The 24,810-nt window shown below is 39.2% G+C and overlaps 3 protein-coding genes across 3 annotated transcripts in view; 1 reads left to right on the top strand and 2 right to left on the bottom strand.

Annotated features, from left to right (window-relative positions):
- LOC148823874 (vitellogenin-like) overlaps positions 1–1,731 on the bottom strand; it is a 28,725-nt gene extending 26,994 nt beyond the window's left edge. Inside the window, exons 1-4 of the mRNA XM_088928159.1 lie at positions 1,692–1,731; positions 1,447–1,467; positions 668–819; positions 329–580 (exon numbers count right to left, since the gene is read on the bottom strand). Coding sequence (XP_088784285.1) covers positions 329–580; positions 668–819; positions 1,447–1,467; positions 1,692–1,731 — 465 coding nt within the window. The remainder of the gene's footprint in view (positions 1–328; positions 581–667; positions 820–1,446; positions 1,468–1,691) is intronic.
- Positions 1,732–3,604: 1,873 nt separating this feature from the next.
- On the top strand, positions 3,605–10,888 carry ctbs (chitobiase, di-N-acetyl-). The gene is made up of 7 exons (XM_088928069.1): positions 3,605–3,846; positions 4,155–4,293; positions 5,598–5,806; positions 7,163–7,334; positions 7,961–8,058; positions 8,949–9,110; positions 10,367–10,888. Exons 1-7 carry the CDS (start codon positions 3,718–3,720, stop codon positions 10,586–10,588), a joined length of 1,131 nt encoding a protein of 376 aa, XP_088784195.1. The 5' UTR covers positions 3,605–3,717; the 3' UTR covers positions 10,589–10,888.
- Positions 10,889–12,360: 1,472 nt separating this feature from the next.
- On the bottom strand, positions 12,361–23,459 carry spata1 (spermatogenesis associated 1). The gene is made up of 12 exons (XM_088928158.1): positions 23,421–23,459; positions 22,888–22,994; positions 22,150–22,267; positions 19,691–19,744; positions 17,720–18,074; positions 16,976–17,123; positions 16,085–16,139; positions 15,634–15,748; positions 15,140–15,265; positions 14,201–14,379; positions 13,321–13,419; positions 12,361–12,513 (listed from the first exon to the last, which is right to left on the bottom strand). Exons 1-12 carry the CDS (start codon positions 23,457–23,459, stop codon positions 12,361–12,363), a joined length of 1,548 nt encoding a protein of 515 aa, XP_088784284.1.
- Positions 23,460–24,810: the final 1,351 nt, after the last annotated feature.

The raw sequence follows: 24,810 nt of genomic DNA, 5'->3' as shown, positions 1-24,810 counted from the left end.
TAATTTTAGACTACTTACTCAACTTCTAGTTATCTTTTAATTATGTTTTTTTTCCATTTACTTTATGTATTTATTTGTCTCTTTGGTCAGTTTCTGATTCCAATCCTGACTAAGCCCCAAATCCCATGCTTTCTTTAAAAACTCGTTTTGAAAAACAATACATTGCTTTAAAAAGCTTTTTTCCCCCCATTTTAACACCTTGGTGTGGTATGGCTGATCCTTCTAAATGATCATGCCTAAACATTAAGAGGGACTTTATTACTTTCAATATAAATACACCAAATCAGACCAAATCACCTTTCAAGGTTACAGAGGCAGAAATACCTACCTCTTGTAGCTCGTACACATTCTGAGTGGCCTTCAGGGTCATTTGCAGCATATTCAGGATTCCTCTGTGGAGGTTGACCACAGTGTCAGACACCTCAGCAGGCGCGAATATGTGACCAACATGCCCGTTCCTGTATTCAAACTTGATAGGCTGTGTGAGCTGTCTTTGCAGGGCCTGTGTCAGTTTGCTTGCTGGGTGAAATGGGGCTTTTGGCCAGATTCCATTATACTCCTGGATAACAGGCCGCAGAAGCTGAAAGAAAGGACACACATTAGTTAAGCAGAATACAACAGCTTGAAAGAGTGTTTATGAATCTTAACTGTTCAGTATAATGCTCACCTGCAGCAGGTAGGTTTTCTGGGCCACTTCAGTAATGTCCACCCTGCAGCTGATTTTTACCCCAGCTCTGGCTAAGCCCTTCTCAGGAAGCCCAGATAAAAGGATGCCCTCATACTTGTACTGATAGCTCTTGCTTCCACTAAAGGTTGGCTCTGTGGATTACAAAACCATTTCTGAGAGTTCTTCCTTAGAAAGAGGTGAATGATTGGATTGAAGGAGAGCTAAAAGACAAAACTCAAGGTATTGAATTACATTGTATATTTTCTTTTTAACTCTTAGTAACAGATCTACAGTATGTTGATCGAAGAGACAATTACTAATGTTCGAGCTATTGAAAGGTTTATTTGATTGATGGATAGATGGAATCTCTAAGCATGTGTGCTAAAACACAAAACTTCTATTATATTTTAATTGGACTGCCAATACTAACAGAACTGCAACACAAGTGCTGTCAATATTGACGTTCAGGTATTAGAGTCTCAATGACAGCTAACGTGCATCATATTAGTTAAAACGTCTCTTGTTTGACCCAAAGCTTGATAACAATTGAAAACAAATGACCAAACAAATAGTTAATTGGCAGCTGTGAACTTTTTTTACACTATATTAAAATTACATCACATGCTTTTAACATAAGTTCCAGGTTGGGAAAAATACCTGTATTGGCTTTATACATGCTTGACATTACCTTGTTTAAAGCAGTATGTGGGTTCTACAGCATGTGCTACAGCACTTCCAAAATACCCACAAAATATTGATGACTGGAAATATACACTTACCAAATGCGATCTGCTGGCTCCCTAAAAATCAAAAGCAATAGTATTATAGAAGAGGTAAGAAAAAGACAGAAAGTACTTCTGAGACAACATTTTGGAGACTAAACAAGAACAAACTGGTGGTCCAATATTTTTTTCCAGAGCTGGAAAACAATTACTTTGACATGCTGTGGCTTTGGTACTGTATATATTGAGGTGCACTTTCTTTTGTAGTAACTTCAAAACAACTTGCAGAGAAACTCACTTACCTACAATGGTCAAAGTTAACGCTAACAGGATTCCCCTCATTGTGAAAGGTGAACATCAAGGCTTGGGTCACAGATCTTATACTCAGGGCAGTGCTAAAGTGGGTAGGTGTCTCTGCTGTTGTTGAGACAGCATTTTCTTATCTCTGTAGCGGACACTCATGATGAGAAAGATCTACATTTGGCATTCGCTGATATAAAACAACACTGATCTAAAAGATTCTAAGATATTTCTGCAAAACATTTAACACACAGCAATTAGTAGAAATTAGTAGATTTGTAATAAATCATAAACTGCGATTCTGGCATTTAATAAAGTAAGGATGGGTAATTTGGCCAGTTTTTAAAACTCTTATCAGGTTACTGTGACCTCGATGACATAGGATCACCGTGACTTATTGGGACAAGTTATCTTTTGGGCACCAATGGTTGAGCAATGAACTGGTCTTGAAATTGGCAAGGCAGTAATGTAAATATGTTGTTATACTGCTCTGCAAAACAATATACTGTAGATATTTTTCAGTGTAAGTACCAGATGTGTAAACTCTCGTGAATTATATTAAGGTTTTTATTTCTTGGAGCAAACAACAATTAAAGCAGCATTTTCCTCCTCGTCTATTAGACAGTGGACAAAGAGATTGAAATGCTGGTGTTTCACAATAGGAATAAAAATGCAAAAGCTGAATTTCGAGGAAAGGGTAACAACAATTTTAAAAAACAAATGAAAAATGTCTATATGACAGCAACTCTAACTTCATCTTTAACACTTTTTAAACCATATTTATGTTTTGATTTATAACATCAGTCCTTGCACTTTATTTTTCGGACCTAAAGAACAGTTTCAGGGGAAAAAGATTAAAGTTTGGGAAAGCATGAAACACCTGTGGATCTACCATGCCTTACAATTCAAATAATAAAAAAATAAATAAATGCTCGCTTGGGAATATTGACCTATAGGGATGATTTCTTCAGAAAACTGGGAGAATTCTATGGAAACTTCTAAATGATTTGAAGCGTAAAGTGTAAAAGCGCATATTATACTATATGCAATCTAGTTTTTGTGAATAAAGGCTAAAGCTTAAAAGTTACAATTCAGAACTGTATTTGCCTTTTTATTGAAAACAGATTCGTGAAAATCGTAGTCACATTCTGAATGACCGTTCATCTGGAATGTTAAGCACACTTTGCTATTGTAGGCAAATATTCCTTGGCGCTAAAGGTCAGGACTGGACGCAGACATCGCTGGGTCAGACTGCTCTCTAACATTTAAATACTTGCTTCTGTACCAATGTATACTGTATTCTGGTTGTTAAACCTGGACATGATGCCCTTTTCCAACAAAAATAGTTTGATCTACTCCTGCAGCTTTTTTTTTCCAATTTACTCAAACTTATTATTAAGCTAACTTTGTTTTGATTTGTAACATTTTTAAACTAAACGCAAAACACACCAAAGTGTAGGGCTTGTAAGAAAGCAAGCGTACTGTATGTACTGTACTTACCACACTACTCCGCTTTTTCAAAAACGCTGTTTGAGTTCTTATTGGTTTTTTTTTATTGGAATTGGTTTTCAGCATATAACGCAAAGCGTGTTCTCATTAAACTCCTGTAAAAATACCATTTAAACCATTTACACAGTTAAACAATATGACTCGATAATAGAGAGATTTTAAATATTGCAAAAGCACAGCTAAATGAAGAAAAGCAGCGTGAATTTATGTTTGATAAAGCATTGATGGTTCGGTTTTCTAATAAGCAAAATTGGAACTGTTGTGCCATTCATTTCCATATATATTGTTTTTCTTATATTTTCTTATAACATACTCCAATTTTTTTTTCAAGTATGAGAAATAAACATTGCCCTGAAAGAATGAAGAATAAAATTGTCCCGTCTGGCCCTCCATAGTGACGAAGATCAGACACTTTTTTCCAGCTTTGAGGAAGTTCTCTGATTAGAAACGGCAGCGTCTTCATGAATAACTGATATTCTTTGGACTCTGCAAATGTGTCAGAGTTAGCAACAGTAAGACATGTCTGGGTCTGTTTGGTTTCTTCTGATCCTAACTGCGCACTGCTTGTCGCTGGTGCGTAGTAACGGCGTTTGTCCTTGTGAAACTCAGGACCTCTGCAAACAGATCACCGATGTGAAGGAATTCGAAGTAAGCACGGTGTCGTGATTGAACTGGACGATCTCCTTTAATTGTAAAGCAGATACATACTGTACTTGTCGATTTGTTAAATGTCACGTACTGAACTATCAACATAATCTTTTCGGTTTCATTTTATAAATGTTTTTGAAGTGTAGTTTAAAAGAATCGTAAATGTGTACAAATAATTGTTTTTAAACACAAAACCACGCACTTGTATCCAAATATATTTCATCAGTAACCAAATACATCTAGTGAATCATACTGAGAAAATGTTTTGTATAATACAGAGTATTACTTGCGCTTCTTTTAACCTACAGGTGTACGTCTTTGACGTCGGAGGAAAAACATGGAAGTCTTATGACTGGTCTAAAGTCACAACTATTGCAGCGTTTGGGAAGTTTGATCCGGAGCTCATGTGCTACGCCCATTCCAAAGGAGCTCGACTCGTCCTGAAAGGCAATGGATATATCCGCAGTTCTATGTCTGATTTCACGTAGAGGTCTAAATAGTTAAGAAATAGTCATAATATCCTCGATCCCCATAATGGCAATGAAATTTATTTCTAAGCCCGTCTCGGGCGCACAGCGATACAGTTTTAAAACAAGTAAAACAAGGGAACTTTAACGTCCACAGCAGGAAAGTCTCTTATGCATTTGTGTGATATGTGTCTGGACTGTTCAATACCTTATACAGTACGTTAGCAAAAGCACACTAATCCATTCTGCATTTCGCAGGAGACCAACGCTGTCTGCACAGAAATTCAATGTGGTGGCACAGTAGACCTAGCATATTTGCCACAGACCTTTGGAAATGGTTTATGTACTTTAGTAGATACCGCAGTAAGGCATTACACCAGTCTAATCAAGATGAAATACAGGTGCATCATGTTTTCAGCATCTCAGAAACAGAACAAAAACAAAAACATTAACCAGGTCACCCAGATGTTACACAGATGGAAAAAAATACCCTCGTGACACTTGTAACAAGAGCTTTGAATGACAGCTTTCGGTCAAAGATAACAGACGTTTCTCACTTCAGGGTTTAATTTCAGCACCATCAGCAACAGCACTGAAGCCACCAAATTGTCTGCTTAGTGTTAGGAGGCTATGAGCATTTCTTGTTACACTTTAGCTTAAAGTTGAATAGCATTCATACTGACACAACTGGCAACTGTAAAGTGCAGACACCACAGCAGTAGTTCTGTATCTGGTTTTATGTAATAGTAAATTTGAGTGTTATGACTGTGAAACCCAAGTTCATGATGGTGACTAATCTGACCAAGAGGCTGCATATGTACTCTAAATAAACAGTAATGATTAATTAAATAGTAATAGTCCCTGTGCAACATCTGGCACATCGGATTTAAAAGGTCTAGATTTACAAATTACTGTGGCTGCTATTAGTCAAACAGGAGCCAACCTAACAAAGGCAAGCACCACTTATGTTTAAATTATTTTCCATACCATCCAGTTCTGCACCATGAATGACAATATCAAAAGCAGGACTTCAGGGAGGGAAATACAGTAAGTGACCCGGAGTCAGAACCCAGTTATCCCATGGTGACTGGAAAATACTAGCTCACAATCCATCACTCTATTAACAATATGAAGTCCAGTCAATTCTGAGAAAGTGAAGGGAATGCTGATGGCAAGGCACGAGCTGAGAAGTCAATTCACATTGCCAGACAGCTGCCAGTTTTGGGGTATTGTGGACCTCCTGTCACAGTGAATGTTAATGTTTAACTGCATGTCTTTTTGTAGGAGATGTGCCCCTCAGCGACATTGTAGACCCATCCAACAGAACAGCCTGGATCTTGGAGAAGGTGACCTTGGCAAAGAAGCAGTTCATGGATGGGATCAATATTGACATTGAGCAGGAAGTGGAGGAGGCCTCACCGGAATACTATGCATTGACCGCACTGGTCAGAGAGACCACAGAGGCCTTCCATAGGGAAATTCCAGGGTCACAGGTAAGACACGCATTCATACAGTACATCTCTGCAGGCTACCAGTCTGATAATGCAGACTGGCTGGCTGTAACACCACCTGCACAAGCAACTCACCAGGGGGCAGGAGGAAATGTTTGTAGGATTTTGCTGTTTTAATGGTAGGTGGATAGGATAGTAGGGACTCCTATTACATTGTTTCTGAAACATTAGTGTACAAGATCATGATTTAAAAGATATATTGATGCAGTTAGGATTCCAAATGTTTTTAATGAACCTGAAAGGGATGTGATCTTCAAAAGAGGAAAATTCCCTGAGTCCACCTCAACAGCTGTTGCCCAAGTGGAAGTCATCAGGAATTTGTAAATGAAAAGAAGAGGTCATTGTGGTCAGACCTCATGCTTAATGTCAAACATTGTGAACATAACGTCTGACAGTAGAAGGCTTTCAGACAGACTCCCTGGTGTCCATGTCTCGGCCACCCCTGTCACAAATCTTGTGGTCTTGATCCCTGGCAGACAGATACTTTGTGAAATAAAAAACACTCGTCTTCTCCTGATGCTGTCATGAAGCTCAGTGTGTCTTAGTTTCCAAATGTGATGAGTCTGCATTATTCCTGGTCATTTAAGTCACTCAAATGATGAACTTTTCTGTCTTGACTACAAATTGAGGCATGTATAAGGATGTGTAAAAAGGTCTTATGACTGCTCTTTTCTTTCTAAAAGAAGTGAATTTGGAGCTTGCCCACCCTAAATATGCCATCTGCAGTGTACTGTATGCAATAATAGTATGGAAGTCCACTTTTGTTCATTTTGGGGGTTCAGTTGTCTCATACTCATGGGCCTGCAGTCATTCCCTCGGGAAAGTAATGAATGCCACATCCTTATATCATGACTGTAGCAGGACTACAGTAACACACGGTTCTGTAAGTTACAGAAACTCACCTCAGTAGAACCAAATGTATAGTCTTCGTAGCGCTATAAGCCTGTGCTTAAGCATTTAGGCTAGAGAATAGTAGAATAGTTAAACTTGCATGAGAGATTTCAGCTTCTGTCAACGTCAACTAAATGTTTTGCCCAGGCAGTAGAAATGTCTGCTCGTTTGATCTGATCGATTTTTACAGATTTGTATCTTTAAATGTCAAGGACAAATATAAAAAATGCCATGCAACTAGGGATTATCAGTATAATACTTAAAAATAATAATATATTAATAAATGTGATTCATTAGCTGGACAACATTTTTCAATGTTTTGTTAAAGACTGCTTTCCTACTATTTTAGCAAATTCGAAGTGTCTTCCTTCATGGTTTGTGTTTATATGCGCCACTTGATATTGATTGTTTAGTATGACTTTAACAACTAGTCCTTGGTGTTTTCAGGTATCGTTTGATGTTGCGTGGTCTCCCAAGTGTATCGATAAGCGCTGCTATGACTATGTTGCCATAGCAGAGGTGTCTGACCTGGTGTTTGTGATGTCTTACGACGAACAGAGCCAAATCTGGGGTGACTGTATTGCAAAGGCTAATGCGCCACTGAACCAAACACTAACAGGTAAGCAGGAAGACTATGAACAATTCTCATGTTGTATCAAAGCATCGCCTCCACAACACTCATGATAGAAGAAAAGCATTTGCCATTTGTATTCTGATTTAAGAAATTGTTCTTTTCTGTGCAGTTTTTGCAGTGGAAAACAAAAAGATTTTAAAAGATAGTTTTCCTGTAAAGATAAGTTTCTGCAAAGGCTTCCTGTATACCACACATCAAAAGGATTATTTTTCTCGATTTATGGATAGTTGTTTTTAGAGAAATATCTGGATTTTGGATAGTAGATGTTTTTGGCATCACTCTGATTCATCGATTTTTCATGACAGACTTTGATACACTAGAATGAGTATGTTGAACTCATTTTAGTATTGAAAGAGGTGAAAATTATGTCACAAAATAACTGGTTCATGATTGAGACAATATAAAATGCACAGAGGGTGATCACATATTTTGCCCTTTTGTGATATTGATGAAAATATGTAAAAAGTAAAAAACAAATAGCAAAAAAAAATGATTTCCTTTTGTTATTACCTCATAAACCTCCAAAAAATTCCTAAAAATTTAAATTACTTTTTAAAGTTGTTTCACAGCCTGCTTTTTAAAAACAGCCATGTCTCATGTCTGCTCATCAGCATACGATGACTACATCACACTGAAGATTGACCCGAAGAAATTAGTGATGGGAGTGCCTTGGTATGGCTACGACTACACCTGCGTGGAACTGTCACAGGTAAACATCCCCTTACTCTGCACCAGGTGATGTACAGGTAGCAGTAAAACTTGGCTTACAAAGAAAAGTGGTGTCTTCAGGCTTGTTCCAGAAATATTGTTTCGTCCGTGTCTGCGTCATTGCATTCCTAAACTTAAACCACTTCATCCTCACGAAGGTGAGGTGAACGGTAGTGAACTTCAATATTCAAAACATCTGTCAATATTACACGTATTGATAATTGTAGTTGTACGATTGAAATTTAGTCTGACATTTAATAAAGCGTACCATTTTTAAAACTTAAATTCAACGTGAAAATATCAGAAATGTACTGTAGTCTTCGCGGTAAAATGTAAAAGTGGAATGGTGTTTTTGAAAACAAGCTAGAGAAAACTGGGATTTGGAGACATATACAGTATTTCTGATAACCGTGCCACAGAAAATCACAGGGACCTAAACTGGTGTAACATCTGCAGAAAAGAAGTACATGTACTGTCGTTGGTATGTACATTATTCAAACAGCCTCAGGTACAAAACTTGATGCCGTCTCTACTCAGCTTCTGATGAAGAATTTGCTACCCTTATTTCTGCCTACAAAGTTCTTAATAGGTGACCGATTTATGATAAGCACAGGCAGGGAAGAATGAAGCATCTCTCCTTGAAACACTCCTTCTGATGTCCCTTCTCCTCCAGACTGGTTATATTTCACCACACACCCGAACGGAGGGGGAATTCTGGAACTCAGAAACTGGGCACAGGGCTTGAGGAAAAAATTCAAACCCCCATGTAAAAAAAAAAAAACACAAGTTGAAAGAAAATTTAAAAACATACTACGGTAAAGAAAGTTTGTCTATAACAATAAGACACAAACTGGAGGGGACCTCTGGGCTAAGGGGTGTGTTCCTTTCCAGGAGGGCGTCTGCACTATCCGGCAGGTGCCATTTCGGGGCGCACCTTGTAGTGACGCAGCTGGGCGCCAGGTTCCCTACAAGATCATGATGAAGCAAATCAACGGCTCCATTTCTGGGCGCATGTGGGATGAGGTGCAGCACGCGCCCTACTACAACTACAAGGTACTGAAGTCTCAGGCAGTGAGAAGTAGAAGCAACATTTTTTTAAGTGCTGCTGAAAGTCCAAATTACTCAGATGAAATAAGTGCATCACTAAGAAGGCAACGTGAAGTATTGAAAGATTAGGAGGTTCATGAATATCTGTAGTAAATATCAAGTTATCCTTTGCATCTTCATAGTGTAACAGAATGTCGGGCAGGATTGGGGAGGGAGTAGATTTTGAGTTTTGAAGAGCCTCTATTCACTATAACACTGCTTGCTAAATGTGGTCGCTTCTTTTGTCCTATGCCCATGTGGAAACTAATTTTCCCAGCAGGGTAGGGAAAAATAATTACCTTATTTCCTGTGTGATGAGCCTCAGCTGCTGGTACTTGGATTGTCTCTGTGTATAAAAGTGCATGGCGGTGGCAGGCATAGCTGTAGGCCTTTTATCTGAAAGGCCTTTGGGATACTTAAGCCTTGTTTGCCTTAGAGAAGAAACGAAAAGGAAGCAAAAGAGACTGAGAAAGAAAAGGTCTGGAGAAAACTGGACAGCTCTTTGGCCATTGGTCCAGGACTGGAAAACAGAGGTTCAGCCAGCTAACCTGTTAGACATTTTCAGAACCTGTATGTATAGATATAGCTCCAAGGTAGAGTCAGGGGTTTTTTGGAAATCATGGTAATTATCCTAAAATCATGAATATACTGGAAGTGCTATATAAAAACAAAACACTGCGTTACTGAGAGAAAACTGTTCCCTTGGCTGTTTCACCACCTCACACTAGACGTCGCAGCTAATAGATACACACCAAACTGCCACAACAGTAAGACACAGAAATGGAAGGGGATTAGCTGATTGAAGGCAAGGAAGTTCAGTATAACATTATGCTTTTTTACTTTTTCCAAGAAAATAAATGTCTTGTGTACTGTGTGCACAAGTCCGGCTAATCCTCTTTCCATCCATTTTCAAACTGCTTCTTCCATTTCAGGGTTGCTGGGGAGCTGAATCGTATCCCAGCAACCAGCGGGCACAAGGCAGGGTACTCTGACTCACACTCATACCAGGTCTAATTTTATCAGAAGTGAGTTAACTTATCAGTATGTGTTTGGACTGTGGGAGGAAACCGGAGCACCCGGAGGCAGCCCACGCAAACATGAGGAGAACATGCAAACTCCACCCAGACAGCACCTCGGGAATTAAACCCAGGGCCCTAGCGCTGCTAACCTCTGCGACACCATGCCATCTGATCATTCCATTTCTTTTTTAATTTATGTACCAGGATGATCAAGGACAGATCCATCAGGTGTGGTACGATGACCCAGAGAGCATTTCTCAGAAGGCGGCCTACGTCAGGGAAAGAGGCCTGCAGGGTATCGGCATGTGGAATGGTAATCTGCTGGATTATGGGAGCAACCCTGTTGCCCAGCAACAGACCAGGGCCATGTGGAGCGCTCTTAAACCAGCAGGTCAGAGACTCAGGAGCACGGTGTCTGCGGACTGAAGCAGTGGCTTGCCTGGAAAACAGGAGATATGTTCTGGAGCACTAAATTAATGCTTAATTTACAGCAACCGTAAAAGGATAAAAATGAAAGAACTCCCTGGAGCATGATTGTTTTTGCTTTTGAGCGGAAGAATTGATTTACACATTCTTTGACATTTTTAAAATTTTCCTTGAAAGAGAATTTAATATTTTCCTAAGCCTAAAAGGTGTATAATACTGGTATGAATATGGTTTTGTCAATTTTATATGATTCTGTATTTACATCTTCCCAAGATTTAAATAAAAAAAAATGAAATGAAAGTTACAGGATTGGCATTGTACTGTTTTGCTCAATCTTTAGGTATTTATCTAAAGTTTCAACATCTAATAAAGTGCTTTAAAAAAATCCTTGAAATTGTGGAAGTGCCAAAGTCAGTTAAATGGTTTCGAAAGCGTTGTAACATTTTTTCGGTATTATTTTCACACTCTATTACATTTAGCCAGAGAAATTTTTTGTCGGCTGCCTTACTAAAAAGGTGTCTGTTTTTAGGTTTGGGGCTTTGGTAGTAGTTGCAGTGACACCGCACAACAGCTGAATAAATCTGTACTTTACAAACATAACAAACACACAAACGGTTGCGTAAAATTTAACATGAGTTGCTTCACGGTCAGAGGAGTTTGCCTACACTTCCTCATTTTGCCTTCTGTGTGGTCATGAAGTTTGTATTAATAATAATAACACTACTTGCTAACACTTATATAGCGCTTTTCTGGACACTCCACTCAAAGCGCTTTACAGGTAATGGAGACTCCCCTCCACCACCACCAATGTGCAGCATCCACCTGGATATGTGGTAGACATACTGTATACTGTAAAATCTAGAACATTCTATTCCAAATTGTGTGGACAGACAAAATAAATTGTTGGCAAATCAAACTTGGTAAACAAGGGAAAGTCATCCTGATAGTTTAAGGTAAAGGTAGTTTTGATTTTCCCCTTAATCTGATATTAATGTTAACATACCAGTCCAAAAGTAAAATTACATAATGAAATACTTTTAAAATCCACAATATTAGTAGTATCGTTAGGCTTCATCATATAACAACACAAACAACAACAGATATTTTTTAACTAAATTTGACTGAACAAATCCATAAGCAAGATGTACATTTCCACATAAGCGAGGTGGAACGAAAAAAACAGGTTGATTTCTAAACAGAACTGTGGAAAGTAGATTTAGTTTTTTCTTCCTGTATGAACAAGAGCCTTTCATCATATTTTTGCTGTAACGATTATATATTTTTGTGAAATAATGCACTTCATAATCAGTAACATCCAAACTCTGTGCCTTCAAGGCAAGACTTTGTTCAAAATTCTTCTTAAGAATAGGGAACAATGAGTCCTTTAAGAAGAAAAAATATAGTAGTTGTAGGGTTGTACTTGAGCATGGGGCCTGAGGAGCTCATCCCCTTAGTGTTGAACAGAGAGACCCCACACAAGTACTCAAAATCATCAAAGGTATCGACAAAGTTAGCCCAGTGAATTTGCAGAATTGTCACCGGCACAAGTAGAAAGTATGTGAGTATATATGATGTGGGAATGTACAGTATAACCCAGGACAGGAGGCACTTCTTCACCCAAAGGGTTATGGGGGTCAGAACAAACTACACAACCACATTGCTGAAGCCCATGGTTTCTTTCATGAAATGGCTGGATGAGATCCCTAGATCCATTAACTACTGACCGTCGATTAGGCCGAATGGTCTCTTCTTGTTTGTAACCTTTAGTGTGTTCACACTGGTATGTGCCGGGCCTGCAGCCTGGCCTGGTATCCAAATCGGTGTGCAGCAGAGCCTCCCTGTGGACAGGACAGAGACAGCTGGGCTCTCTTCTGTGCAAGCTCCGCTCTGAGAGCTCGCACCTCTGTGGCTATCTGCTTCCTGAGCTGCAGAGGGAGCAGAGAAAACCGGGTTATTTTTTAAACACACCCCTTCACCAGTCCACAAACGAGAGCAGTGCATTGCTGAAGGATATCGTGACGACTGGCGGGAGATTTTTTGCCACCCAACAAATCAGGGTGCCCAGCAAAGTTAATCAGAAGGATGAGCTGAACTGGCCTCTCAGGAAGCCCGGAGGTCCAGTTCATGTTAAATCTTCCCAGGATTGTTTTCTAACAATAAAAAGATTATTTGTGGACCACTTTTCTCCATCTCGGATTCTGCAAGCTTTATCTCAGCTAATTTAACAGTCATTGTACTGTAAAGCTGAATCCAATAAACATGTCTCTTTCCTTGCTCTCCTGTAGCCAAGTTTTGGAGTCAAAGATGCACCTTGTGTTGAAACTCTCTGATGTTTCCTCAAAACCACCTTCTCAAGAACGGACACACAGATCTTATAATTCAGCTGTAAATGCATGAATGAAAGTGGTGTCACCTGTACTCAATGCGAGAATAAAGTGCTCATGTGCCTACATTGGTATTAGGAAAAAAAAACAACCATCACAGATTTTGCTTGAAAAATTCAGATAAACGTTAACAAAATGGTCACAAAATAAGGGAGGATCTCAGTACTGGCATGTAAACGCTAACGCTGCTGATTTCATTAAGTAAGAGTAGCTTTCTTTAAGCGAGATTAGCAAGCTTAAGGTAGCTGAATCAGGATGCTGTTTATGTGGTGCTTTATATCTAAACAATCCCCCTTTTCAACAATAATAAAACACTGCATGGTAGAAAACACTAAAAGTTGCCTTTACCTTGATTTCTGTCACAAGTTTCATTTTAGCATCCTCCACTTTCTTTCTTAGTTGATCTATTTCGTGGGTCTCTGCTATCATTTGAATAATGAGGTCATTCTGGAAATGCAGAAGTTTTTTTAAGTGTATAAATTAAAGGGGATTTAAACAACTTAACATCATGTATTTTAGGGTACATTAAAAAAATATGAAACAATGGTAAATGACAATTGTTTTGTTTCTAAATAAACTATAGATAGTGTACATACATCTAGTTTAATGATAAGTACAATTCTAAGTACTACAGCAATACAGTATATAACATTCCTACCAACACCATCCCCTACACACCGAATTGTTAGTCTTTTGCTCCCCCTGGTGGACAGATCCTGTCTAATTTTTTCCAGTTTTCATTACACACGTCTCATTTCCTAACTAGGTCTCCTGTTGTCACCAGCCCGGAACAAACAACCACGTCTGTAACATGACATCGTCTCGTTTCACAGCTCAGAAACAACACATTCAGATGTCTTCCACAGTCACCTGAGTCGCACTGTCTCTCAACACCTCCTGCCTCCTGGAGATCATGTTTTACATGGTATAAGATCAACTGTTTTTTTTTAATCCAATTTGTAGCATGAGTATCTATTTCTAAAAGCCGTTCTTAATTTTAGGTGAGCGAGTTGGGATTCTGTTGGTGGACCCCTCCAGAGTATTCCACCAGCTCTTATAATGTCTAGGTTTGTTCAGTCATCGTTAAATATCACACACTCTCATCGCTGAAATTGACCATTTTTACTGTTGGTGTTACCTATCACGGAACATAGGCACGTCCCCTCTGTGCCCCAGACTCAGGGATCCTGGCTCTGGAGACAGGATGTGTGTAAGGGGATTTATTCACCTTGCTGTTTGAAGGATGCCCATAGGACTGAGGTTTGCTTCTTGTATCCCTGGCCTGCAGCTGCTGCTGCAGCTTGTGGTAATACTTCTCCAGCTCCTGTCGCAGGTTTTTCAGACTGTCCTCCAGTGGAACGGTTGCCTTTTTGGTCTCAAAATATTTCTTCTTCCAAGTGTCGCGAGCTATGGTGATAATAACACACACTTATGTCTAATGTTTGGGCAGGCTTCAGATGTAGATTTCATTTTCATTATAAGGTATACGATATTAGTAGGCGAAATGTTCCAACCTTATATTATTATCTGATTTGTAGCTTTACAAACCTATTGTAGTCAGGAAACGTGTGGCAGGAGCCAGTACCACATCAAACAAGTTCAGCTCACAGGAAAAATCTTTTGTCATAGATTTTGTAGTGATAAATGTATTGAAAATGACACTTTAGAAGTTTCTCAGGCTTGAGAGGATTTAAAACAAATGCATGGAACTGAATAAAAGAGCACTGGAATTATCAAGATAGAAAAGTGAGTTTATCTTATTTTAACTTACAATATTAACATCTGATTTCAAGAACATTTCAAGATAATAAAGATTCTGATTATTGATTTGTAGCACTGTAGCTTACAAACACTAAAGGCCCAGACTAAGGTTTTTGCACATGTTATGATTGGTATGTCGTTTTAATGTCCATCTTTAGAAAGATGCAAGTTGGAAAGATCTAGTTAATAAATGCTGTTAGTAACTAGTATATTAAACCATTAGCACAGCTGTGACATTGACAACAGTCATTTAGTAAGACTGAAAAGTATTTTCTAGTTAGGTTTCCCCAGAATATACAACAAAAAACAAAGTAGTTGATACACTCAGCAGTTTAAATTCCCCCAACACACGCAGACTTTTAAACGCTGTAACGCAGCTGTGACACAATCGATAGGGCTGTCTCACCTTGATTTCTCCTGTGGCGACAGCGTCCCAAGAGCTCTTTAGCCTTTCTTAGCAGGTTTTGTCTGGTCTTCTCAAGCTGTTTCCGCTCCTGCTTCGCCAACTTGATTTCCTCAATGAGCTCATCTCCTTGCAGGATCATCAACAAGTGCAGGGAAGGGTTAATGAGAAGGGTTAGTGAAGAGTGATTGAAGACATTTTGCACCTTAAAACTGCAATGCAAATTCATGACTCCAGCTAGCAGAAAATGACGATAAAATCCTACAATTTTTTATGTACTGTACATCCTCTAAGCAAAAATGTTTTTCTAGCTGCTGTTGATCCTACATCTTTCGGCGCTAAAGTAGGGTTTTGCAGAACATCAAGAATCACAGGTAAAACAAAAAGCAGCCTGAGGAATGTTAATTAAATGCTATTTTAACAGTTACACATTTATTCTAAATGTTTCATCATGAAATCAAGATCTAAATGACTGAAGCTGAATGTTTCACACTTACTGTCAGTTAGAAAGACCGGAGGAGCAGGTTGTTGTGCAGTCTGGGCCAGAAAAGGGGCCGCAGGAGGAGAGGAGTACTGTGCTGGGGTGGGCAAGGGCAAAGGATTCTCATAGACCTGGACAGAAAGTCAGTACATACTGTACCAAGGATCTTTATCTGCACAGACACAGAGCTCTCTAATGGGCATATGATTTGCTTAGACTAATTTTCCAGATGTTTAATCTGTACATTTAGTAAGCACATCAACTGCAATATATATATTGGCATAACTTAGGAAAGCCCAATTAAAAATAGTTCTAGACTTCCTTACAATTCAATTAGACTTACTTTTTGAAAATATTAGACAACAAAGGATTAGTGACAATTATGGTTTATGAAACCACTGGATAATGTTTTACACTACAATTCCACATTTTCTGATTTGAAAGCTCCCTGTATTTTGCAGATTTACCTCCTTAGTTTCCTTCTTGTTGTGATCTTTCAGTGGCGCAGAGTCTTCGGTTTTCCTAAGAGAATGTATATTATTACAATCATTTGAACCATAGCACCACCTCCACTGCATTATGAAATGATAAATCTTCTGACGTTCTGAGCCATCATCAAAACACATAAATACACAAGAATTCTCTATCAGGAAGCAATTAAATGGTGTCACAAGAGACACATTATGAATTCTGATCAAAGGACATAAATATTCTTAACTTTGTTTGCATGTGTGAGTTGGAGCAATATTTTTTATTTTATTTTTTTTAGATTTGAAAAAGTACCACAGTGTAGAAAGGTTGTACACTGTGGGAGTGCATTGTGATGTCCATTCCAGTACAGGGAATTTCTGTATTGGCAGTCATTGCATCCATTTACAACCTTGTAAAATAAAGACATTGACCAACGGCAGCTCAATGTGTATTCCTTTCTCATCTGGGAATGATGTGTGAGTTACCTCCTAACTCATGTTGGAGTACTGTTCATATTTCAACTGCAGCTTAAATAAACAAAACATACTTTTGAAAACCTTTTTAACAGAAAACAATAACTGTTAGAGAATATTTCATTATTATTAACAATTAGGGAGGCACAGTGGTTAGCATTGCTGCCTTGGGGTCCCGGGTTCAGTTCTGGACCTGGGAGGCTGTCTGTGCAATGTTTGTATGTCTCCCAGTGTTTGCATGAGTTTTCTCCAAATGCTCCTGATTCCTCCCACAGTCCACAGACAGACACAAGTCATGCCTAAATCCCAACATCCAAACAAGCCAAGCCAACCAGAGGAAGTATGAAAATATAGTATACAGAATAAAATTCACTGTAAAATAACTTTCTTTTTCAATGATTTAACATGCTTTACCTGCCCTGATAGTGCAGGTATTCAGGATCTCTGTCCTCTAGTGACTCGGGAACACCAGAGTCTCTGGTGCTGTTTCTGAGCCCATGCAGGCTCTTCCTCACCGACGTCTTCTTATTTCTGCCCTGTGTACTGGCGCGCAGGGCCAGTTCTGCATTATAAGACGCCGTGGAACAAATTCATTAGTTGCCCTCAGAAACAGCTCTGATTGCTCACCTGTTCGAGAATAAATGTTCAGAACTCCTTTCAAGTCTTGTTAGAAAACCATGTCTTCTGAAATTGCAAACTAAGAACATGCACTCCAAGTTAAATTCCAACAAAGTACGGACTATTTATACAAAAATCAGGGTTGATTTATTTTTGCAATGGTAATAATCATCTTCATCACCATCATGTGACCAGCCCAGTATAACCCCTACTAGGGAGCAGGACTCACCTCGCTCCGCAGGTGGCGCCCATGCTTCTCTAGGTGAATGGAAGGGGAACTTCAGATAGTGAGATTGTGAGAGCCTGGAGTGGAATTTGGCAGGACGCCACGGTTGACTTTCCTACTCTTTGAAAATAGTGCCATGTGCTCTTTAACAACCAAGCATTAGGACCTTAGTTTAACATTTGTGTGATGAACTGATGTGAGGCTTCAAGAGATGATCTCCTCAGCTGTGTGAACAGAAATCCTGTCTTGCTCCAGTGCCCTTTTGGTTCAGAGGTCACAATAGTGTTGGCTTTGTCTCATTACCGCCCTTTTACCTGCTTTTTTTCTGTTTGGCTCCGGCTGCTGCTGAGTTCCTGTCCTTTGAAGACTGGCTGTGTCAGTCCATCTGGGCTCCTGCACTGGGCTGAGTTCTTCTAATTTCTCCTCCTCCGAGCTGGAATTTCCCTCGTCGCCCTGGCTCTGAGCAGGGGGGTTACAGGGAGCCCTGGGTTTAATCCTAGGGAATTTAGTGCTCTCTTTTTTCACAGGAGGCACACTGCTGACCTTCAGAGGAGAACTATAAATCTGAGGCTTGATGGGATAGTTCTGCCTGTCAGGTGTGAGCGAAACAGAGTAACTGTTTCTGTCATTTCCCACTCTTGGCAACAAGTACAATTCTGGCTCTGGAGCCTATCAAAAAGACAAAAAAGTTGAAAAATTTCTATCATTGTTTCACTGATTTCTTTGTCTTTTGTATTCCAATATTTTCATAGTCATTTTTTCACTTCTCAAATAAAATCTCACAATCAAAAACGTATACTTTCAAAGACCTAAATGGGAACACGTCTCAGCCTACTCAATTTTTTAGTTTTACCTGCGGTCAACCTGCATTTACTGGTAATGTTCTCTTCTCCGGAACACAGACCTGCTAAGTTACACATTGAGCCTTCCCATCTTCCTGTTCCTGACTTCCACTGTCCTCCTCATAGTTCATACAGTGGTTTCGATCGATCCTTATAGTCAGGGATTCTCTCAAGATCTAGGCCCAGTAGGTAATCCAGTTTTATAGATTTGTAATTCAGTTCTGTACTCGGTTGTACATAGTTATTAAGAAACAGTTGTGCCCAGATAGGGATGCAAGCAAGCTCTGAGATAATCTAGGATACACCTTTGCTGATTAGTCAGAGTGGAGTTTTGGAGCAGGAAGTAGATGTGACTCTTTAGCTTTTCTTAAGTGTCAAATAGAGGCAATTGGGCAGCACAGTGGTGCAGTGGTTAGCATGGCTGGCTCACAGCCCTGGACCCCTGGGCTCAATTCCTCTTCCTGGGGTGATATCTGCATGGAGTTTAAATGTTGTCCATGTGTTTTCATGGGTTTCCTCCCACAGTCTAAAGACATGCTGAGGGGTCCCATCACTTCTGGAAAATGTGGCCCTGGTCTGAGAGCTCGTGTGTTTGTGTCTGTGCGTGTGCCCTTCGACTGACTGGCACCCTGTCATGTGAGTGATTCCCGCCTTGAGCCCTGTACTGGATAAAGGAGTTAGAAAATGGAGCAAGAAAGCAATGTACAGCTAACAGACCATTACATGGCTTGTTAGACCTGCACAGGACTTTGGGAGAAACATAAACAGAGAAAAAGAGCATCATCTGGGGGTGAGGCAAACAATGTCACAAAATATAGCTAGAAGGTCAGAATATATATCTAGGGTTTTTACATTCAAAATTGTATAGTACAGTAATAATAATTATACATCCAAACTCATTGTTTAGAACATTAAATTTCTAAACATGTAAATTATGTCAAACCCCCCAAAACTCTCCTAAGTAAGTTTTCTTACATGTTTTTAATGCTACCATAATATTGCAAAAGCTCATGGAGTATTGCACGTCCATTCAAATACAAGGCTATTTGTCTATATGCTTTTGTGCCAGTGATGTAGCATGCAGTAAAGGAAAGGTGTAGTAGGCAGTGCTATCTAACAGCACTCCTTTGGGTAAAAAAGTCCAAATGGTGCTCAGCAGAGGAAATTCAGTGAGAAAATACAGGCTAGGCAGATACTAACATGATCTGGTGTTTTGACGATAAATCGAAGACATGCACTGAATTATTTTCTGTTTGATGTGATTGCATCTGGTACACACAAGCACAGAAAACCATCACTGAGCAATTGGCTCAAGAAGAAAGCTCTGATATTATCTCAGCAGAGAGATTAAAGACTCATGAATCATCTAATCTAAACTTGAGTATTTCAGAAAAGAAGGATATTATTATTTTTGTCTAAAATTTTAAAATGGAAAGTACGCACGTGTGGTGGTGCAAAGAACTTCACTTTCAGCTCTTTTTCCTGATTAGCTTTGACCTGAAAAAGACAACGAAGAGCAGATGATGAGGAGCAGAGTAGTCAGGAGAAAGATGTAGATCTGGCAAAAACAAATTCATATGCATCAGAGCACTGCAAAACTAGCATGCCCACAAACAATTCGCCATTTCACTTCTTTAATTCAAGTTCAATTCAAGCTAGAGAAAGACCGGCTACCTGCATCTCTCCACAGGCTACCAGCACAAGCCCACAGATTAAGCCCCTTCACTAATTTACAGCCACTTGGTTTAGGTTTACTGCAAATAACAATTGAATCCTTGTGAAACCCAGGCCTATCTTTGCCACTTTCGTACAACTAGAAAGAAGGTTCAGGACATTACATGAGGTCCAGCTTGCAGTCATCTGCAGGCTCTGCTGGCTGCTCATTCGCTTGTTCCTCATAGTTTTTTTTTTAAATGTCTCACTTAAGAAAAAAACTTCCACTATGATGTTAATCATCTAGACCCCCAAGGACAAAAAAAAAAACTCAGGCGACCTGTGAAGGGGTTTCCCTACTGGAAAAGGTGCCACCTTTGTTTACCATTAGAATTCATGAAGAATATCAGAAAAAATATCATAAAGTGGCTAAGATAAGAATATAATACAGGTATGAACAGGGGTGGTGTGGTGGTGCAGAGGTTAGTATTACTGCCTTGCAGCTCTGGGTTCAATCCTGGTCCTGGAAGGCTATCTGTGTGGAGTTTGTATGTTCTCCCTGCATTTTTTTTTGCAGTCCAAAGACCTACTGGTAGGTTAATTGGTTTCTAGGAAAAGTGGTACTGCTGGGAGCCTGTATGTGCCTTGTGATGGACTGGTGTCCTGTCCAGGGTGACCCTGTCTTGTGCTCATTGCTTGCCAGGATAGACTCCACCTCCTCTGAGACTCTGTACTGGATAAAGTGGATAGAAAATGGATGGATATATATATATAAATACATAAATGCTTTCATGTAACGTATTTAGAAAGGTCTGGTCTTAAGAAAGACTACAGTTTAGCAGTACAATATCAAACCTCCCTCTCTCACACCTTGGGATTCATATCACTTTGTTTTCTGGAAAATTTCTCAGACAGAATTAATGTATACATTACAGTAAACATTAGAGTAGTGTATGCTGTTTCCCTCCTGCACTAACAACTGGGCACACAGTGTCCACCAGAACCTTTGCCAGTGCTTCAGAGTTTGAAATACATAATGAGTGACATCACCACACAAACGTCCTTCTACCCAGCCGCACTGGCAAACAATCCGCAGTATAATTTGTCAATCTCATATCTCTGATGGCAGCCATATACATGCCCTAACTTGTCCAAGCTACTGCTTTCAGGGTATGGACATGTTTACAGCTGAAGAAACAAAATCCTGTGAAACTTTGCTCAACCAAAAATCTAGTATACGAGTTTTATTTGACCATTATACAGGTATATATGTTTTGTTTTTAGGGAACATTGAATAAACAATAAATAATGTAGACATGGGTTTTTTGATTTACTGCATCCTATAATGAGGAGGAGCACATCTGGGTATTTCATTCTCTTAAGGACGGCACTTCTTGGTAGTTAAAATAATGAAAACTATTAAAATTAGTATTGCCTGTCAGCCAAACCAACTAGGAAGCATTATAGCTATGATTTATTTCCCATGACCAACAAAATAATTGAAATGAATGTGTTGTCTTTGTCATTTTCCATTTTGAGACAAAGGCAATCTTAAATTGGCTGCTGACAAGCTAGCATTATGCATGAAACTTTTAAGAGTTCACAATATTTATGTACATTATAACACATCTGTTTACATCCCATAAAAAAAACAAGTGTTCTATGTGAGTCATCTACGACTTCAACCATTTGCAGGAATAAGCTAGTGAAGTACTCTTAAACAAGGTACTTTACCCAGATTGATCCAAAAACTCCAGTTGTATAAATAGGGACCATTTATACATGTATCCGTTTTCAGAAACTGTTAACTCTGATATAGGTCTGTGGGAAGCCAAAGCCTAACCCAACACACAACGGATACACCCAGGAATGGCCCCCAGGACTGCAGGGGGACAATTTGAAGACTCCAGTTAACACAGGCAGCATGGCACTGTAGTGCAGGAGAACACCCAGTAATGAACCATATTAACACTGTGAAGAACATGCAAACTCTTCACAGAATGTGCAATAGGTCAGAATCAGCCCCAGGACAGAAGCTGTGAGGCAGTAACACATACTACCATACCTCCCAGGTACCATGATGTGTACTGTATGTAAAACTGAATGTGCAACTGCGATCTCTGTATGTTACATTTGAATAAATAAAAATATCATAGATTAAATTGTAAACGTGATTGTTACTGTAACTAGTGATTGAAGTAAATTAGATCTACACAGCAGCACTAGTGCTGTACACTCTTCATACTCACCAAGGCCAAACTTCTACCCACACATTTTAGAAAGGAAAAAGTTTCAATCTCTTTGTCCGCCCCCAGAAACCTGCAGAGTCCATCTCGTAGGACTTGTAAATTCAGATCAGGATGAACCCTTCCAGAAGAAAACAACAGTGTTGTGTATAGTAACCAAGTAAACCATTTAATGTCATATCAAACCAGCCAAGATAAGATAATGTAATGTACTTCCAGTAAAATGATACAGAGCTCTCCATACATAAACATAGCACACTATAGTGTCCTACAGTATTTGTGCAAGCTGGGATCTTTTTGGAAATGGTACTAACATGCTGTAAGTTATTTTGCACCTTATTATTTACTTAATGACATTGCAGAGATTTCAGTCAGGGTTTTTACAGGTCTGATGTATCAGTGTTTACCTTTCGTTTTTTACATTGTTTAGGATTGCATTACTAAGCAACTGCTATAAACCCAACACTATATCACCACTATTACACTAAAATCCCTTAAAACAAGGCTGATCGGCTCCATTAGGTGAAATTAATTCATGGGAACTTTATTCTGACTTTTAAGCAATTTATGAAATGCATCAGTCAGAAGGCAACATATCTTAGGAGCTGAAAATGAAGAAAACAAGTTAATGTTATTAGGAGACCAGTTAAGGGTTTGATTCTGTAACTACAGGTCCAGCTGTGACTGTAACCAGCAGGTGTGTGGTTCCCCAGGCCCTGCCTGAAACTGTCCCGTACTTGCCTGATGAACCCGGCTGACACAAAGCTATCGATGGCTTCAGTGGAGGCTCTGTTGAGCTTCGAATTCCACTGTTCTTCTGGGACATATAGCACATGGAGCTCCACCAACTAAATCATCAACAGATCAACCAATTAGAAAAAACAAGGCAAAGAAAGATTTTAATGCAAGAATCAACTGATCACTCAGTTTTGGAATGTGTCTTCCAACACAAGGGCGATTTATTAAATTGAAATAGGCGTGCCTGCACAACCATCCCAAATCACACAGCTTTCAGCTTCCACTTCAATGTCTAATAACGGTGTGACTAATGAATCGGTATATGCGACTTGTACAAAACAGTCCTCTTTAAGCCGACGTGCATTTACATGACTGGTATTCTAGTCACTAAAGCAAAAGCTTAAGCTGTGTCGAACACTGCTCACATTAATTTTTAAAATAAGTGAACTGAGGTCTGAAATAATTGCCTGCATGTAATCATGTAGTTTTTAAAATACATATTTTAATAATAATGTGGTCTCATCTGGATTACCTACCGGAGCAGTTGGTGGTCTTTCCTCATTCGGTTTGCTCATGTGGCACCTCAGACGAAATGATGAATTCGATAATTCTTTATTTAAACTTTCGATTGAAAATAAATAATGGTGTGTGTATGGTTATCCATTCGCAGGAAAGCCTGCTCTGGAGTAGCTCAGCCTCATTGTGGCTGATTCTTGACGCGTTTTCAGAAAGGAGGGGAGCCATTCTAAATCAACTGCCAAGTAACAGCCTTTCAGTGATCAAATATTAACTAGCCTGCTAACCTTTTAGCAGATCTTCATTGTTCTTCTGTGTTGAATTATGTGCGAGCCCCACACCAACGTGGCGGTCTGTAGTTTGCATTGAGTACAGCCAATAGTTTTAAACACGGGACGAATGCGCTGTATTTTTTGTGGAAGGAAGCAGATTACAGCGGCGCAGGTACAGCAAGGCTAAAAAATGACAAGCTAGCACAAACTGATGAGATGCAATATCTCATGAAATAGAATATTACAACTAAAACAGGATACAACTGCTGACACAGAATGGCAATCTATACCTCCATATACAGTATTCCACCTTCATTGTTAAAAGGAAAAAATGTTTTATTCCCAGTTTGAGAATTAAAAACATTAGTTTAAGATGTGTAAGATTTACTGAAGGATGTGGAGTAGTTTAGCCTTTTCGGGCGCTGCGAGGATGATCGGAGAGGACAAGGCGGCGTGTAGAAAGAGGCCTGAGACAGTGATAATATTCATATTATTGTATACAATTACTAATATACTGTAGTTTGTTCTCTGAGGTGGCCAAATTGGGAGAACGTCGTATTAATTGGGGGCATCCCGAAAAAGTCAATACTGAGTTCAGATTCATTTTCCCTTTTGGTGTATAAAAAACACCAGCAGGAAACGTACATTTGTATTGTCTGTAAGTTGCGGAAACTACCTGGCCAAGATCAAAGACTTTGGGGACTTCACAGGAAGGAAACCGTTTTATGTGTAGCTGGTGAATATGTAATGTACGTTCGGATCAACGTCTCGCAATAAACGGAAAACTCTTGACGAAGGGTGTGCTTGACATTTCATGAGGACCGTATTGGACGATCAAGCAAAAGTGATAATTGTTTTAGTATTGTTACTTTACACCAAACGCTAAAAACTAAATTGTATCTTAATAAAAACAGATTAAGTGAAGATTCCTTGTCTATTTTTTTTGGTAACCCCTAACTCTTAAGAGAAATTATTTGGTCGTTGGGGTTATTTAAGCATAAATATACTTTAAAGGATATAAAGGATATATTCCGAGCACACGAAATATCTTAAACTATTGCAGTGTTAAAATGTAGTCTGTTTATTCATTTGCTGGTGCAAATACAATTCTCATGTATAATTCCTGTATAGCGAGAAA

This window comes from Atractosteus spatula, chromosome 11, assembly GCF_055471065.1.
Source record: "Atractosteus spatula isolate fAtrSpa1 chromosome 11, fAtrSpa1.hap1, whole genome shotgun sequence".
Lineage (NCBI taxonomy): Eukaryota > Metazoa > Chordata > Actinopteri > Semionotiformes > Lepisosteidae > Atractosteus > Atractosteus spatula.
The sequence above is the reverse complement of the archived record's forward strand: the minus strand, read 5'-3'. Positions and strand labels throughout refer to the sequence as shown.

Coding starts and splice junctions, on each gene's coding strand:
- spata1 (XM_088928158.1), bottom strand. CDS start 23,459: ATGAGCAAACCGAATGAGGAAAGACCACCAACTGCTCCG. Junction 19,745..22,149: donor TGGGTAGAAGTTTGGCCTTG/GTGAGTATGAAG, acceptor TGTCTTTTTCAG/GTCAAAGCTAATCAGGAAAA. Junction 16,140..16,975: donor TACCTGCACTATCAGGGCAG/GTAAAGCATGTT, acceptor ACATTCTCTTAG/GAAAACCGAAGACTCTGCGC.
- ctbs (XM_088928069.1), top strand. CDS start 3,718: ATGTCTGGGTCTGTTTGGTTTCTTCTGATCCTAACTGCGCACTGCTTG. Junction 5,807..7,162: donor GGGAAATTCCAGGGTCACAG/GTAAGACACGCA, acceptor TGGTGTTTTCAG/GTATCGTTTGATGTTGCGTG. Junction 8,059..8,948: donor CCTGCGTGGAACTGTCACAG/GTAAACATCCCC, acceptor GTTCCTTTCCAG/GAGGGCGTCTGCACTATCCG.